General features: G+C 71.1%; 4 protein-coding genes across 4 annotated transcripts; 2 read left to right on the top strand and 2 right to left on the bottom strand.

Annotated features, from left to right (window-relative positions):
- Nucleotides 1–1,582: 1,582 nt before the first annotated feature.
- On the bottom strand, nt 1,583–2,017 carry LOC135311064 (H/ACA ribonucleoprotein complex subunit 3-like). The gene is made up of 2 exons (XM_064440220.1): nt 1,895–2,017; nt 1,583–1,774 (listed from the first exon to the last, which is right to left on the bottom strand). The coding sequence occupies exons 1-2, from the start codon at nt 1,946–1,948 to the stop codon at nt 1,634–1,636; spliced, it is 195 nt and encodes a 64-aa protein (XP_064296290.1). The 5' UTR covers nt 1,949–2,017; the 3' UTR covers nt 1,583–1,633.
- A 1,462-nt stretch (nt 2,018–3,479) lies between these two features.
- On the bottom strand, nt 3,480–5,045 carry LOC135311070 (protein enabled homolog). The gene is made up of 5 exons (XM_064440224.1): nt 5,009–5,045; nt 4,628–4,773; nt 4,316–4,527; nt 4,136–4,241; nt 3,480–4,062 (listed from the first exon to the last, which is right to left on the bottom strand). The coding sequence occupies exons 1-5, from the start codon at nt 5,043–5,045 to the stop codon at nt 3,766–3,768; spliced, it is 798 nt and encodes a 265-aa protein (XP_064296294.1). The 3' UTR covers nt 3,480–3,765.
- Nucleotides 5,046–5,441: 396 nt separating this feature from the next.
- On the top strand, nt 5,442–9,369 carry LOC135311067 (ubiquitin thioesterase OTUB1-like). Its single transcript, XM_064440222.1, has 8 exons — nt 5,442–5,577; nt 6,424–6,537; nt 7,108–7,169; nt 7,279–7,377; nt 7,909–8,027; nt 8,253–8,337; nt 8,440–8,634; nt 8,949–9,369. The coding sequence occupies exons 2-8, from the start codon at nt 6,483–6,485 to the stop codon at nt 9,144–9,146; spliced, it is 813 nt and encodes a 270-aa protein (XP_064296292.1). The 5' UTR covers nt 5,442–5,577; nt 6,424–6,482; the 3' UTR covers nt 9,147–9,369.
- Nucleotides 9,370–10,420: 1,051 nt separating this feature from the next.
- On the top strand, nt 10,421–15,037 carry LOC135311066 (leucine-rich repeat transmembrane protein FLRT1-like). Its single transcript, XM_064440221.1, has 3 exons — nt 10,421–10,499; nt 11,745–11,871; nt 12,414–15,037. The coding sequence occupies exon 3, from the start codon at nt 12,429–12,431 to the stop codon at nt 14,298–14,300; it is 1,872 nt and encodes a 623-aa protein (XP_064296291.1). The 5' UTR covers nt 10,421–10,499; nt 11,745–11,871; nt 12,414–12,428; the 3' UTR covers nt 14,301–15,037.
- Nucleotides 15,038–15,627: the final 590 nt, after the last annotated feature.

Consider the following 15,627-nt stretch of genomic DNA (forward strand, 5'->3'; position numbering starts at 1 on the left):
AATTAGCCATTTCTGAGCAAAGCAAAACAGCCTGTTTTAGGCAGAGAAAGTAGCCCTTTTTTCAGAGAAAACGCGCCGTTCCGGAGCGGAGGAAAGGGGCCGCCGGGGGATCGCCCGGCCCCGCGCCCCGGCCGAGCCCTGCCGTGCCCGTGGAGGTCCTTGGCTGCTCTCGCGCCCCGAGCGGGCGGGCGCCCGGCCCCCGGCCCTGCCCCACAGGCTTTTTGGGAGAAAACACCACTGCTTTGGGGAAAAAAATGCCTTTGGGGGAGGAACCGCTGCTTCATGGCAGAAGTCAAGGCCTTTTGGCAAAACCCTCTGTTTTAGCACAAAATCTGTCACTTCGGGGGTAAAAAAAGGGAATTTTTGAGGGAGGGAAAACCCATTTTGGGGGAGGTGAAGGCATTTTTGGGGAAGGAACCTCCCACCCTGGGGGGAAAATCCCCAATCACACGAAAATTCCCCACCTCGCCGGGAAATAAAAGCAATCCTGGAGCAGAAAAAAAAAAAGTAATTTTTGGAGAAAAACAGCCACTTTGTAGCAATAAACCCAGAGTTTGCTGCAGAAACGACCAATTCAGTGCAGAATTTGCTGCTTTGGGGAGAAAACTGCCGCTTTGGGGGGAAAACTGCTCTGGGAGGAAAATTGCCATTCTGAGGAGAAAAAAACTACGCTTTGGGGGGAACAACTGATGCTTTGGGGGGAAACCTGCCCTTCTGAGGGGAAAAACTGCTGCCTTGCGAGGAAAATGCTGACACTTTGGTAGGAAAACCACCATTGTTGAGGGGAAAAACTGGCGGTTTGAGGAAAAACTGCCACTCTGAGGGGGAAAACTCCTGCTTTGGGGGGAAAACTGCCATTCTGAGGGGAAAAACAGCTGCTTTGAGGAAAAACTGTCATCCTGAGGGGAAAAAGTGCCACTTTTGTGGCCGCAGATCACTTTGGGGCAGCCTGCCCTGCCACGCCCTAGGGCACCCCAGACTGCTGTTTTGGGCTGAAATCGGGACGTTTTGGGGGCATCGCTCTGCCCAACCCACACCGTGAGGGAATAGCCCCCGCTCGGGGGGCAGCACCCCCAGACCCTGGCACCGGGTGGGGGGCAGACAGGACACGAACCCACCGTTTTGAGGCCAAATCCCCCGATTTCAGGGTCGTGTGTCCCCCCCCGGAGCCAGACCCCCTCTCAGAGCACCCCCTTTTGTTGCCAAACCCCCCCTTTTTGGGCCACCGCGAGCCGCTCCCCAGCACCCCCAACCCACCCTCCCCGTTTTGGGGCCAAACCCCGCCTTTCCCCGTCGTTTTTTGGGGCTAAAACCCGCCGCGCGCACGGAAAGGGCGGGAACGACCGTTACGAGCGTTACCTGAGGGGAGGAGGGAGGGAGGGGCGGGCGCGCGCCGCCGCCGCCGCCGCAGGGGCGGGGCCGGGGCGGGCGGGGTTTGGGAGGGGGCGGGGCAGGGGGGCGGTGTGGGCGTGCCTTTGGCGGCGGGGCGGAGCTCAGCCGCGAGGGGGCGTCGCCAAGCGCGGTCCGTCGGTGTCCGCCGTCCCCCCCCGCCCCCCCTCCCCCCCACACCACGCGGAGCCGGTTCCGTCTCATGGGGTTTATTGCGCGGCCGGGGCCGGGGCCGGGGCCTCCCTCAGAGGACCGGGCGGGCCCGCTGGGTGGGCAGGACGCCGAACCGCCGCTTCAGGGCCAGGCGGTGCCGGGAAAACTTGTCGTCGGGCGAAAACCGGGCCGGGTGGGCCGAGCGGGTGGGCTGCCCCGCCGGGGACACCTTCTGCGGGGGGAAAAGGGAAAGCGGGGGACGGTGAGGCCGGGCCGAGCCGTGACCCCCGGAGCCCTCCCTGGGCCCTCCCGGGGTCGCCTGCCGCACACCCCACCCCCCTCCCCCCGGTACCTTCAGGGTATAAACGCGCTCGCCGCGCTCGTCGCTGTAGCACTGCAGGAACATGGCGCCGCCGCCGCCGCCGCGCAGGGCACCACGGGAAGGGGAGGGGCGAGTGCACGGAAGGGGCGGGGCCAGGAAGGCGGCCGGCCGGGCGCGGGGGGCGATGGGAAATGTAGTCTTGGGGGTCGAGGAGACCCAGGCACTCGGGGGGGGCACACACACACCCCCACACCCCCGTTAATGATGTCGTTGCCGACGTCGTTTCACGGTTTTTGTGGGTTTTTCCGGCCGCCCCGGCCCCGCCCGGCAGAGTTTGGACTTTACCCCCCTCACCCCATGGTGGACATGCTGCGGTGAGGCTGCTGGGCTCGCTATGGGGGCTGCGGGGGCCGCCATGGTGGTTGTGGGGGGCTACAGGGGGGCCATCATCTTGGCTGTGAGGGGCTACAGGGGCTGCCACATTGGCTGGGGGGACTACTGTGTTGGTTGTGGGGGCTGCCATGGTGGTTGGGGGGCTACAGGAGGGCCACCATCTTGGCTGTGGGGGCTGCTGTGTCGGCTGGGGGGGCTGTGGGGTCACCTTCTTGGCTGTGAGGGGCTACCGGGGCTGCCGTCGTGGCTGTGGGGCCTATGGGGAGCCACTGTCTTGGCTGGGGGGGCCACCATGTTGGTTATGGGGGGCTATGGGGGCTGCCATGTTGGTTATGGGGGCCAACACATTGCGGGCGGGGGGCCACAGGGGTGGCTGGCTCATGGATTGGGGGACACAGGGATGGGAGGGGGGCTGGCCCAGCCAGGGCAGCCCCATTCCTACCCCACACCACCCCCAGGGCAGTGGCCCGTCAGGCCTGGCCCACCCCAGCCCCTCAGCCCTGGCCCTTCTGGGTGTACAACCGGCGCCGGGGGCGGCCCCGGGGGGTGGTGGCCACCAGCCTGCAGGAGCTGCAGCAGCAGGTGAAGGGCTGGGACCCCCCAGGACCTTCAAAACCCAAGGATCCCCCAGCTTTCTAGTTTCCCCCCCATGGCGTGTGCTTGTCCCCAGGGCGGCCCCATAATCACACCTCGGACCCCCATAATTGCCCCCAGTGCTCTCTCATGGTGTCCCCACTCAACCCAAACACCCCAACAGGCCCCCACTCCCCAAAACCCCCCAGCAATCCCTCGCCTTCAATTACCCCTTGGGACCCCAAACACCCTCCACCCCCATTATCCCCACAACACCCCAGTCCTCCCATTGACTACCCCTGGATCACCCCCTCATGCCCGGGGTCCTCGGACCTGCCCTGGGGGGGGTCCCAAAAATGCCCCCAGGACCCCCCTAATTGCCCTCCCTGGGGGCAGGCGGGGGAGGCGCTGAGCCTGGGGCCGCTCGTGACACTGGTGCTGGCGGAGGACGGGACAGCCGTGGAGAGTGAGGGGTTTTTCCCCCAACCAACACCTCCCATTAAAAGGGGGGGAACCCACCGGACGCGGCTTGGAGGGCCCCACCCTGCGACAAAATGGTCGCAGTGGGGGGCAACGAGGCGCTGCAGGGAGGTGGAGGGGCTGAGGGACCAGGACCCGCCCCCTCCTCCCCCAAAAAACAGGAGAAATGTGAAAAAAGCCACCGATTCATGTGCAAAAACAGGAGTTGGGAGGGCGGGAGCAGACAAGGCTTGGGCAAGAGCTACCAGAGCATCGCCTCCGCCCCTTAGAGAACTCCATGGTGCTCACAGCAGGAAGGGCTCTGCAGCCGGCCTCTCCGGTCTCCAGTCCTCCAGCAGCTCTGTGGTACAGATGCAGGAGCCTTTCTAGCCAGCAGCCCTCCAATGACTCTGTGGTCTGGTGATCCGGAGCAGACAAGACGGGTGGGCAGAAGAGCCAGAGTGGCACCTGGGTCTTCACGGTTCTCCGTAGAGCATCTGAGCTGCTGAAACGCAGGGGACGCTCTGTGCCTGCTCCTCCTCTCTGTGGCCCATGGTCATCCAGGAGGGCGCCTCTCTGTCACCCGGGACGCCGCTCTGTGCCCCTGGGCATGCGTCAGTCCTCCAGGAGGGGTCCCAGGAGCCCCCGGCGGCGGTCAGGGGCCGCCTGTAGCTGCTCCCACAGGCGGCGGCGGCGGAGGAAGAGGTCGAGGGCAAGGGTCCGGGCCACGCCCCGGCCGTGGGGGTCGTGCTGCAGGGCGTTGCGCTGGGATGCTGCGGGGGGCGGGGAGGGGCGTTAGGGCGGGGCCCAGACACCGGGTCCCCCCGTCACCCCCCGATTGCTCACCCAGCTCCTCGGCGATGGCGGCGCGGGCGGGGGCGGAGGCCGAGGCCCAGACAGCGTCGAGGACGCGGCTGCCGTTGCGGTGACACGCCAGCGAGAGGAAGTGACCCTGCGGGGGGCGGGGACGCGCTGTCACGGGGCGGGGCGTTGGGGGCGGGGGCGGGGCGTTCGGGGCCCCCTCACCTTGAGCTTGCGGAGGCGGCGGCGGCGGGCGCGGCGGGCGCGGCGGGGGAGGCGAGCAGGGCGTCCCAGACGCGGCTGCCGGGGGGGCTGCGGGCCAGCGCCGCCAGCGCGGGGGCGGGGGGGAGGGGGGGGCAGGGCACCGGCCCCGCCTCCCGGAAGTGCAGCACGTGCTGCAGGAGGGACCCGGGCGCGGTGACGGCGCCCAGCTGCGCCTGCGGGGCGGGGACAGGCGTGGGGGTGGGCGGGGGTCCCCGAAACCCCCCTCGGAGGGAGCCCGGGGCAGCCCCACCCGCCCCGCCCCCCACTGCTCACCTCTGGATCCGCCCCCTCGGCCTCCTTGTCCCCGCCCCCGAAGGGGCGGGGCCCCGCCAGGACCCCCCGCACGGGCCCGGCGGCGCTCGGGCGGGTCCCAGCAGCCGAAAGCCTGTCGGAGGAGAGAGGGGAAAAACAGAGGTTTCCTTTATTCCGCCCAAAACGCACAGACGGCCCCGGGGAAACCAGAGGGCCCCCCAAAATACAGCGATTCACCCCAAAGCTCTCAGCGCAGCCCCCCCCCCCCACCCCGAAGACCTGCAGGACAACCCCAGCCGCGCTGCAGGGTGCTCCAGACCTGCCCCCAGAACCCAAAACCCCCTCAGGGACCCCCACGTCCCGCACAGACCCCTCAGAGTCCTTCTGGATCCACTTACAGACCTCCAAATCCCCTAGTGACGCTGCAATGTATGTCCATGGGCCCCCAAAACCTCTCAGGGAGCCCCCAAACCCCGCACGGATCCTCTAGAGCTACTTACAGACCCCCAAAACCCCTCGTGATGCTGCAATACACGAGCACAGAGCCCCGAGGCCTCTGGGGGAGCTCCCAGATTCCTCACGGACCCCCAGATCCCTCACAGATCCTCCCCCAAAGCCCCGCACGGATCCCCCCTCCCCCCCCCAAAGCCCCGCACGGATCCCCCCTCCCCCAAAAGCCCCGCACGGATCCCCCCTCCCCCAATTCCCTCCCAGTACATCTCGGTCCATCCCACTATGTCCCAGTTCCCTCCCAGAACATCCCAGTATATTCCAGTTCCCTCCCAGTACATCCCAGTACGTCCCAGTAGATCCCAGTATGTCCCAGAACAACTATAAATGGGTGTTGCAGGTTGGGAATCCCGGATGCGAGGCTGTAGCAGAACTAAACCCCCCGCACCGTGGCGAGCGCCGTCACTCGCCCCGGGACCCCGGCACAGCCGTAACAGCCACAGAGCGCCGCCGGAGCGGTGGTGAGGGGCGCGGGGGGGTCGGGGGCGGCTCCGGGGGGCTGCAGGCGCGGGGGGGCCGGGGGGGGACAAGGGGTCCCAGAGGGGTGCGTATAAATGGAAAGGCATTTTTAAACCCCGCTGGCGCTAAGGGAGGTCCTGGACAGGAGCAGGACCCGCCGGTGCTGGGGCCGGGGGGCCGGGGCCCCCCGCTGCTCTGGGTGGGGCAGAGCCGCCGCGGTGCCCGGCAGCCCGCGCCGGCTGGGCCGGGCTTTAGTTCCTCTGCAGCAGCTGATGGCGAGCTGCAGCTCGGGTCTGGGGTGGCGCTAGGCCGGGACTGGGCACGGGTTGGGTTTGGGGGGCGTTAGGCGGGGCAGGACTGGGCACGGGTTGGGTTTGGGGGGCGTTAGGCCGGGACTGGGCACGGGTTGGGTTTGGGGGGCGTTAGGCGGGGCGGGACTGGGCACGGGTTGGGTTTGGGGGGCGTTAGGCCGGGACTGGGCACGGGTTGGGTTTGGGGGGCGTTGGGCCGGGACTGGGCACGGGTTGGGTTTGGGGGGCGTTAGGCCGGGACTGGGCACGGGTTGGGTTTGGGGGGTGTTAGGCCGGGACTGGGCACGGGTGGGCTGTTGCTGAGCCAGGCTGGGTGAGTTGCTAGGGGCGGTGCCTGTTGCTAGGGGGTGGGGTCCTGCCCAGCCCAGCCCCTAGGGTGGTTGCTAGGGGCGGGGCCTGTCGGTAGGGGCGGGGCCATGGGCGGGGCCTCCTGCCCTCCCGGGCCGTTGCTAGGGGCGGGACAGACCGCGGGGGAGGGAGGAGGCGGTTGCCAACGGCACGACGCGCTTCCCCCGGCGCCGGTCTTTGACCCGGAAGCGCTGCCGGCGGCGTCCGGTGACCCGGAAGTGCTGTACGGGGCGGGGCTGCGGCGGACGATGGCGGCGGAGGAGCCTCAGCAGAAGCCGGAGCCTCTCGGCGGCGACGCGGACGGTACCGATAGACCCTGCTTTGACCCCACCGGGGCCGCCCCCACCGGTCCCCCCGCGACGTCCCGGCACCGCCCCGAGGGTCCCCGGCCCGGCCGGCCCCCCCCCCGCCCCAGCGCCCCGCGGGAGACCCGGCGCTGGGGCTCGGCTCCCACCCACGGGGGCCTCCGCTACCCCCGTAGCGCCCCCCCACAGCCCCACGGTACTCCTATGGGCCCCTCTACAGGCTCCCGGTCACCCCCATAGAGCCCCCTGCTCCCCCCGTAGGGCTCCCCCACAGCCCCACGATTACCCCCATAGAGCCCCCTGGTGTCCCGGTAGGGCCCCCCCATGGCCCCCACAGCCCCGTTGCACCCCAGTACCCCTATAGGGCCCCTCAACACGCCCCTATAGGTCCCCTAGAGCACCCCAACACCCCACAGTCTTCCCCCGGCACCCTGACACCCAATGGTACCCCCCAGCCCCTCCACAGCACCCCAGTGATCCTCTCCAGGGGCATCTCCCCGGGGTCCTGCCACCCCTTACCCCCCATGCAATCGGGCCCCCCCCCCCCGAGCTCCTGTGTTCCCCCCAGGGGTGAATTGCCTGGCCTACGATGAGGCTATCATGGCACAGCAGGACCGGATCCAGCAGGAGGTGAGGAACTCCCCTCTCCCCACCCCCCAACCCCTCCTCGGGGGTCCCCAAACCGCTCCCCTCCCCCTCAGGGGTCCCCCCACCACCACTGACCCCCCCCGGGGCCCAGATCGCCGTGCAGAACCCACTGGTGTCGGAGCGGCTGGAGCTGGCCGTGCTTTACAAAGAGTACGCTGAGGACGACCACATCTACCAGCAGAAGATCAAGGTGGGCACCAGTGTGGCACTGGCAGCACCTCTAGGGCACCACTGTGACACTGGGAGCCTTTTAAGGTCCCTAGTTTGGCACCAGCAGCAGCTCTGGGGTATCGGTGTGGGAGCGGGAGCACTTTTAAGGCACCAGTGTGGCCCTGGGAGCAGCCCTCGGGCACCAGTGTGGCCCTGGGAGCAGCCCTCGGGCACCAGTGTGGCCCTGGGAGCAGGTCTGGGGCGCCACTATGGCCCTGGGAGCAGGTCTGGGGCGCCACTATGGCCCTGGGAGCAGGTCTGGGGCGCCACTATGGCCCTGGGAGCATTTAAAGGGCACCAATATGGGATGGGGAACAGCACTGGGGCACCAGTCTGGCACTGGGAGCCTTTAAAGGTCACCAGTTTGGTACTGGGAGCAGGTCTGGGGTGCCACTATGGCACCAAGAGCCTTCAAAGGGGCACCAGTCTGGGACTGGGAGCAGCCCTGGGGCACCAGTCTGGCACTGGGAGCCTCAAAGGGCCTGCGCCCCCCATCTGACCCCCTCCCCAGGACCTGCTCCAGAAATATTCCTACATCCGGAAGACGCGGCCGGACGGGAACTGCTTCTACCGCGCCTTCGGCTTCGCCCACCTGGAGGCTCTGCTGGAGGACGGGCAGGAGCTGCAGCGGTGCGCCACGCCTGGGTGCTCCCCCCCGACGCCTGGGTGCCCCCCGCCTGAGTCCTCTGGGTCCCCCTTGGCCCCCCCACGTCCGCCCTGGGATGCCTGGGACCCCCTGGGATGCCTGGGACCCCCTGGGTGTGTCCCGCCCCAACCCCTCGGGTTGCCCATGCCCTGGTCCCCCACCAGAACCCCTGGGTGCCTCCCCCAATGCCTGGATGTCCCCCCCCCCAGGTTCAAGGAGGTCTCCGCCCGCAGCAAGGAGGAGCTGGTGGCGCAGGGCTTCACCGAGTTCACCATTGAAGACTTCCACAACACGGTGGGGGCGCGGGTGACCCGGGGGAGGGACGGGGTCCCCGTGACCCCACGTGTAAGCCCGCGACGGCGCGTGTCGCCCCGCTGACACCCGTGTTCCCGGCAGTTCATGGAGCTGATCGAGCGGGTGGAGCGCCGCGTGCCGCTGCCGGAGCTGCTGGCGGCCTTCAACGAGCCCAGCACCTCCGACTACCTGGTGGTGTACCTGCGCCTGCTGACCTCCGGCTGCCTCCAGCGCCACCGCCGCTTCTTCGAGCAGTTCCTGGAGGGCGGCCGCAGCATCAAGGAGTTCTGCCAGCAGGTCAGGCCTCGCGCACGCCTCGCAGGGCCCCGCAGGCGGCGCGCGCCGCCGCCCCGCGCGCCTTCACGCAGCCCTTGCAGGGCCCCAGCGGCCTCCGCAGGGCGCCTTTGCGTCTCGGGCCGCCCTCGCGCGGGTCTCGCGTCGCACCCCAGGGCCCCGGCGTGGCTCTGCGTGGCCTCTGTCGGCCCCCACGCGCGCGCGCGTGTGTGTGTGTCCTGCAGCTTTGCGTGGCACTGCCCGCCCTCGCACGGCCTCCGCCTGCCCCCCTTCCCGTGCCCCTCACGCAGCCCCCGGCCCCCTTTCTCCCCCGCCAGGAGGTGGAACCCATGTGCAAGGAGAGCGACCACATCCACATCATCGCCCTCGCACGAGCCTTGCACGTCTCGATCCTGGTGGAATACATGGACCGGGGGGAGGGCGGCGCAACCAACCCCCACGTCTTCCCCGAGGGCTCCCAGCCCCGCGTCTGCCTCCTCTACCGCCCCGGCCACTACGACATCCTCTACAAGTGAGCCCCCGCCTCGCACGAGGCCTCGCACGAGGCCGCCGGTGCCTCGCACAGGCCCGCGGCTTCCCAGGGTCGGGCCAGGGCTTCGCACGGGGCCCGCGGGTGCCTCGAGTGGCCTCCTGTCGCCTCGTGTGGCCTCGCACGGCCCCACGCGGGCCCTCGTGCGGCCGCGCACGAGTCCCCTCCTCCGCCCCCCCCCCCCCCCCCAATAAAGACGTGGCCCCCCACTCCCCGTGCACGTTTATTTGGGGGGGTGGGGGGGAAGGGTCATGCTGGGGGTACCCTGGCATTTGGGGCAAGGGTGGGGTGGGTGGGGGATGTGGCTGGGGGCACTTGGGGGGCACTTGAGGGGCTGGGAGGGGGCACTGGGGATCCTCTTGGTGGGGCTGGGGGTCAGGGGGTAGCGGTGGGGGGAGCAGTTGGGGGTGCAGGGTGGCACAAGACCCCTTTGGGGGCACTTGGGACCCCCCTTAAGGGTAATTGGGGGGCGGGGGGAAGCGGTTGGGGGTCTGGGGTGGCTGCTGGGACCCACTTGGGGGACAATTGATGCTCCGGGGTGGGGGGTAGTTGGGGGGAGGGGTCACGGGGGTCCCACCCCCACTCCCCCCCCCAGGCCGTTGGGAGCCTCATCCTGCCCCAGGATGCTGCAGAGCACCACCCCCGCCTCCTGCTGTGCAACACCTCCTGGGGGACCCCCACCCCCCAGGGCCCCCAGCTGCCCCAGGGACCCCCACGCTGCCCCCAGGGGCAAATTCCCCTGCCACCCCCCCCACCCCCCAACTTGCCAAAGGCTCTCAGGGAGAGCCACGGCAGGGGGACCCTCGTGCGAGGGGTCCTCGTGCAAGGGGTGTGCTGCGATGGGTGCCCCCCATCCTCGTGCAAGCCTGGCCACCCCGTGCACAGCACGTGGGGGGGCACCGGGGGGGCACAAGTCCCCAGCCCCTGCGTGCGCCCCCGCGGCATCTGGCACGAGCCCTCGTGCAAGTGCTTACACAAGGCCCCGTGTAAGGCACCCCCCCGCACCGGGGGCCCGAGTGGGGGGGGGGGGGGAAGGGGGCTTTTAGCCCCCGCATCCCTCCGGAGGTACGCCCCGGACTCCCCCCCCCCTCCGCCCTCCCGGGTCCATCCTTCCCCCCCCGCCCCCCGGATTGCTCCCCTGCGGACTCCCCCCGCCCTCCCGGGGTCGGTCCCAACCCCGCCGCCCCCCCCCCCCCCCCCCCGCGCTCCCGGGTCCCCCCGCACCGGGAGGCGGCGCTCCCCCCCCCCCCCCATCCCCCCCCCCGCCCCGCCGCCTTCCCACGCCCGCAGCCGCCGCCGCCAGCACCGGGCCCGACCGCGCCGGCCGGTACCGACCCCGGTAAGCGCCCTCCCCCCGTCCTCCCTCGACCCACCCCCACCCCCCAGGACCCCCCAGAGCCTCCCCCCATCCCCCCGCTTCATCCCCCGCTCCCCGCCCCGCGACCGGTGATGCTCCAGCCCGCGGGAGGGACCCGGGCGGCAGGGACCCGGGCCCATCCTCCCCCGCTACCACCGGAGCGACCCCCCCCCATCCGCAAGACCTCCCCAAATCCCCCTGACACCCGCCCGGAGCCCCCCGGAGCCCCCCGAAACCGCCCCCCCCCCCCCGCCCCGGTACCCAAGGATGCTCCGGCCGGGGGGAGGGGCCCAGGCGGCCGGCGGGGGCGGGGGGAGGGAAAGGACCCAGGCGGCCGGGGTCTGTCCCCCCGCCATGAGACTCCTCAAGGCCCCCCCGGAGCCCCCCAAACCCCCCCGGTACCCCGAGATGCTCCAGCCGGGGGGAGGGACCCAGGCGTCCGGGACGGAGAGGGGAGGGGGCCCAGCATTTGAGGTGCTGACCCCCTTCCCCGCGAGGCTGCCCCCGACTCCCCCAACCCCCCCGAACCCCCAACCCCCCCACCTCCCCGAACCCCCACCCCCCAGCCCCCCCGAACCCCCAACCCCCCTCCCCACCCCCCCGAACCCCAACCCCCCCCAACCCCCCCCAACCCCCCAACCCCCCCAACCTCCCCGAACCCCCTCCCCCCCCCTCGAATCCCCAGTGCCCCCCCCCCCCGCTACCCAAGGATGCCCCAGCTGGGGGGAGGGCCCCGGGCATCCTGGGAAGCGACCCCCTGCCCACATGACCCCCACTTGGGTCCCCCAAAACCTTCCTGACCCCTCCCGGAGCGCCCCAAGTCCCCCGGCCCCTCCCCCCCCCCCCAGCACCCAGGGGCGCTCCAGCCGGGGGAGGGGCCCAGGCGTCCGGTGCTGATGGGGGAGGGGTGGTTATTGGGGGGGGGGGGGCTGGGATGGGGGGGGGCATCACCCGGATGCCTCGGTCCCCTCCCGGGGGGCGGGTCACGTGGCCCCTCGTGCGCGGCAGGGGCTGACGCAAGGGTGACGCCAGGGCACGGGAGGCCGGGGGGGTCCCCAAGGGGCTGCTGCTGATCAGGGGCACTTCGTTAGTGGGGCCGGTAATTAGCACCCGGGGGAGCGGGGCAGGGGGCCCGGCGGGCGTCGCACGGGGGCGTCACGCAAGGGGTCGTGTTGTGTCGCGTGAGGGCCCTCCTGCCTCACGACCCCTCCCCCCCCCCACCCCAAGCGGCCCCCCCGGTGGGGGGGGGGCCATGGAGCACCGGAGCCGGTAGCAGCGGCCTCGCACGAGGACCCGTCGCACGAGGAGCCGTTGCACGAGGACCCGGGACCCCCACCGCCAGGCAGCGCACCAGGTAGGACCCACCCACCCGCCCCCCGGCCAGGCGCCTGGGTCCCCTATGATTGGGGGGGGGTCCCTGCCCCGTGTATGGGGTGATGGGTGGGGTTCCTGCGCCCCAACAGCTGGGTCCCCTATGGGGGGGCTGGGAGGGCTGGGGGACGGCCCCGCCCTATAGGTAGTGCTGGGGGGGGTACCATGCCTGATGGGGGGGTGGGCTGGAGGACGCTAGGGCGGGGTTCCTGCCCTATATATGGGGCTGGGGGCGTGCAACACCTGGACCCCTGGGTCCCCTGTGGGGGGGTGAAGGGGGTCCCTGCCCTATATATGGGGCTGGGGGGGTGCAACACCTGGACCCCTGGGTCCCCCGTGGGGGGGGTGAGGGGGGTCCCTGCCCTATATATGGGGCTGGGGGGGTGCAACACCTGGACCCCTGGGTCCCCCGTGGGGGGGGTGAGGGGGGTCCCTGCCCTATATATGGGGCTCGGGGGAGATGCAGCGCCCAGACACCCGGGTCCTCTGCCAACCCCCTGCTTACCCCTCTCCCCTCCCCACCAGGACCCCCTTCCCCTCATGGCCCCCCCCCTCCTCCTCCTCCTCCTCCCCCTCTCCCCCCCGACCTGGGCCCTGACAGCCTTCACCCTGGCCGCCCTCCGGGGGGGCGGCCCCCCCCCTTTCCCCTCTCCCCCCCTGACCGTCGTCGCCGCCGTCGCCGCCGCCGCCGCCGCCGCCGCCGCCTGTCCGTCCGTCTGCCGCTGCGCCGGCGGCCGCGTCTACTGCAACGACCGGGGCCTGACGGCCGTCCCCGAGGGTCTCCCCCCCGGCGCGACCACCCTCTTCCTCCAAAACAACCGCATCGGCGACGCCGGCATCCCGGCGCGTTTGGGCCACTTATCGGCGTTAAAGGTCCTGTACCTGTACGCCAACGCCCTGGAGCAGCTGCCGGCGCACCTGCCGCCGGCGCTGCGGGAGCTGCACCTGCAGGAGAACAACGTCCGGGGCTTGTGCCGGCGGGCGCTGGCGCGGGCGCCGCTGCTCGAGCGCCTGCACCTGGACGACAACTCGGTCTCGGCCGCCGGCATCGAGGAAGACGCCTTTGCCGAAAACCGCCGCTTGCGGTTGCTGTTTTTATCCCGGAATCACCTCAGCAGCGTCCCGCCGGGGCTGCCGCCGGCGCTGGAGGAGCTGCGGCTGGACGACAACCGCATCCACACCATCCCGCTCCGCGCCTTCGAGGGTTTGCCGGCGCTTCGGCGCCTGGTGCTGGACGGGAACCTCTTGGCCAACCAGCGGATGGCGGACGACACCTTCAGCCGCCTGGTCAACCTCAGCGAGCTCTCCCTGGGGCGCAACGCCCTGGCGGCGCCGCCGGCCAACCTCCCCCGCGCCCGCCTGCGCCGCCTGTCCCTGGCCGCCAACGCCATCAGCCACGTCCCCGCCGGCGCCCTGGCGCGGATGCGCTCGCTGGAGCGGCTGGATCTCTCGGACAACAACCTGACGACGCTGCCGCGGGGGCTCTTCGACGACCTGGGGAGCCTGAGCCACCTGGGGCTGCGCAACAACCCCTGGTTCTGCGGCTGCAACCTGGCCTGGCTGCGGGACTGGCTGCGCCGGCGGGCGCCGCCGCGGCTGGAGGTCAAGGGGCTGCTGTGCCAAGCGCCGGCGCGGCTGCGGGGGCTGGCGGTGGGGGACTTGAGGGGGGAGATGGATGCTTGCGACCCCCCCGCCGCCGCCCCGGGAGCCGCCGCCTCGGCGCCCGGGGTCGCGGCCGTGCCCGGCACGGCGGCGGCGGCGGCGGCGGCGGCATCGCCGGGGGTCCCGACGTCAACGGGCGGCCTGTGGGTGCAGGCGGCCCCGGGGGGGTCTCTGAGGGTCCGGTGGCCCCCGGCCCCCCCCGGCGCGTCCTTACGCCTGAGCTGGTTGCGGCCGGGCGGGGGGGCGGTGACGGAGACGCTGGTGCGGGGGGAGCGGGGGGAGTACGTGGTGACGGCCCTACAGCCCCGCGCCCCGTACCGCGTCTGTCTGTCCGCCCTCGACCCCCCCGGCGTCGCCGCCAGCCCCCCGCTCTGCGCCCAGGCCCGTGCTGGCGGCGAGACCCCCGCCGTATCACCGGGACCCCCCCCGCCAAGGGACGCGCCCCCCCCACTACCCCCGGCGGCGGCGGCGGGGGGGGCGGCGGCGGCGGCGGCCGGGGTGGTCCTGGGGGTCTTGGGGGGATGGTGGAGGAGGAGGAGGAGGAGGGGAGGCGGGGGGGCTCCCCCGCCGCCCCCCAAAATCGGGGGCGGGGGGTTGCCCCTAAGACCCCTGCGGCCCTCCGAGGAGGGCGGCATCCGCACTGTCTTCCCCCCCCCGCCCCCGCCGCCCCCTCCCCCCCCGCTGCCCCCCCCCAGCGCTCGGGGGTACCGGGGGGGGCGGGTGCCCCATGGTGGGGGTGGGGGATCCTGAGGGGGGGGGTCCCCTCTTTCTGGGCCCCCCCCCGCGTTGGGGACCCCCCCCCCGGGGACATGGCGGGGGACCCCCCCCCATTTTGAGGACATTTGGGGGGATCCCCTGGGGGTTCCGGAGAGGGGGAGGAGGAGGGGTCCCCCTTCCCCTCCCCCACCTCCTTTTTGTGGGCATTCGGGCTTTTTTAAAGGTGTTTTTTGGGCGCCACTGCTTTCGGGGGGAGAAAAGGCGGATTTGGGGCAAGAATGGGTCGGGGGGGGGCGAGCCCGGGTGTCTGGGACGCCCACGACCCCCGTGAAGCCTCTGGGCCTGGACAAGAGGCCATGGGGAGAGGGGCTGGGGGGTGTGGGGGGACCCAGGTGTCCGGACCCCCCCGCCCCCCCGCGGCTCTGGGGCGTATCAAAGTGCCCCCCTCCCCCCCCTCGAGGTGCCTTCACCCCTCCCCCCGCCCCCAGCTATTGGAATTGGGGGGAAAAGGACCAAAATCAGGAAAAATCGACCCAAAAGGGCCGAGGGGCGCCCCACACCCCCCCCCCCCCAATAAACCCAGCGGCTCCTTTTCCCTCCAGCGCCTCTTTCCCGGACGCCTGGGTCCTCCAGCGCGGGGGGGCCGGGGGGGCGGGGGGCTGCACGCACGCGCGTGTGCAACGCGGGGGGTGCCCGCGCCTGTGCCGGGGCCTGCCGCACCAGGCCCCCCCACCCCCACCCGCACCCCCCGTGGGGTGGGGGTGTCGGGTGGGGGGGGAGTGGCACATGGTGGTCATGCGGGGGGGGGGCTCACGGGGCGGGGGGGTGCACGAGGACTTGGGGAGGGTCACACGGGGGTTGTGGGAAGGTCACGGGGAGGGGCGTGTGGGGTCATGTCAAGGTCACGTGCCTGTGTCCCACCTGTCCCCCCCCCACCCCCCCCAGGGACCCAGGCATCCGGCTGCTCCATCCTTGGCCCCTCCCCCTGTGCCCCCCCCCCCCTTTGACCTCCCTCCAATCCGAGGCTACCTCAGGATCCCCGTACAAGCCCCGCCTCCCTCGTGCAAGCCCCGCCCACTTTTGGTACAAGCCCCGCCCCTCGCCCCTCCAGGAGACACGTGGGGCAGCGAGGCCTCCGCGCCGCCAGGGGGCCCACTCCTGCCTCCACCCACCGTGTGTCCTCTCCCACCCACCCCCCGTGATTGGCATCGCACACAGCCAATGGAAGAGGTGGAAAATTCCAGAAGGGAGAGAGGGTCCCTGCCAATGGCCGCGCGCACGGACCAGTGGCCATCGTCTGCTGCGGGGGTCCTCGCGGCTCCCATTGCCGACGGGGGAAGAGGAGTGCCCGCCCTCCTCC

The sequence above is a fragment of the Phalacrocorax carbo genome, unplaced genomic scaffold (genome assembly GCF_963921805.1).
Source record: "Phalacrocorax carbo unplaced genomic scaffold, bPhaCar2.1 SCAFFOLD_56, whole genome shotgun sequence".
NCBI lineage: Eukaryota > Metazoa > Chordata > Aves > Suliformes > Phalacrocoracidae > Phalacrocorax > Phalacrocorax carbo.

Excerpts from the sequence above, each read along its gene's own strand:
- LOC135311067 (XM_064440222.1), top strand. The coding sequence starts at position 6,483 with ATGGCGGCGGAGGAGCCTCAGCAGAAGCCGGAGCCTCTCGGCGGCGAC. Across the intron at positions 7,378-7,908 it reads TCTACCAGCAGAAGATCAAG|GACCTGCTCCAGAAATATTC; the intron begins GTGGGCACCAGT and ends CCCCCTCCCCAG. Across the intron at positions 8,338-8,439 it reads TTGAAGACTTCCACAACACG|TTCATGGAGCTGATCGAGCG; the intron begins GTGGGGGCGCGG and ends TGTTCCCGGCAG.
- LOC135311066 (XM_064440221.1), top strand. The coding sequence starts at position 12,429 with ATGGCCCCCCCCCTCCTCCTCCTCCTCCTCCCCCTCTCCCCCCCGACC.
- LOC135311064 (XM_064440220.1), bottom strand. The coding sequence starts at position 1,948 with ATGTTCCTGCAGTGCTACAGCGACGAGCGCGGCGAGCGCGTTTATACC. Across the intron at positions 1,775-1,894 it reads AGCGCGTTTATACCCTGAAG|AAGGTGTCCCCGGCGGGGCA; the intron begins GTACCGGGGGGA and ends TTCCCCCCGCAG.
- LOC135311070 (XM_064440224.1), bottom strand. The coding sequence starts at position 5,045 with ATGGACATACATTGCAGCGTCACTAGGGGATTTGGAG. Across the intron at positions 4,242-4,315 it reads GCCGCCTCCGCAAGCTCAAG|GGTCACTTCCTCTCGCTGGC; the intron begins GTGAGGGGGCCC and ends CGCCCCCCGCAG. Across the intron at positions 4,063-4,135 it reads CGCCATCGCCGAGGAGCTGG|CATCCCAGCGCAACGCCCTG; the intron begins GTGAGCAATCGG and ends CGCCCCCCGCAG.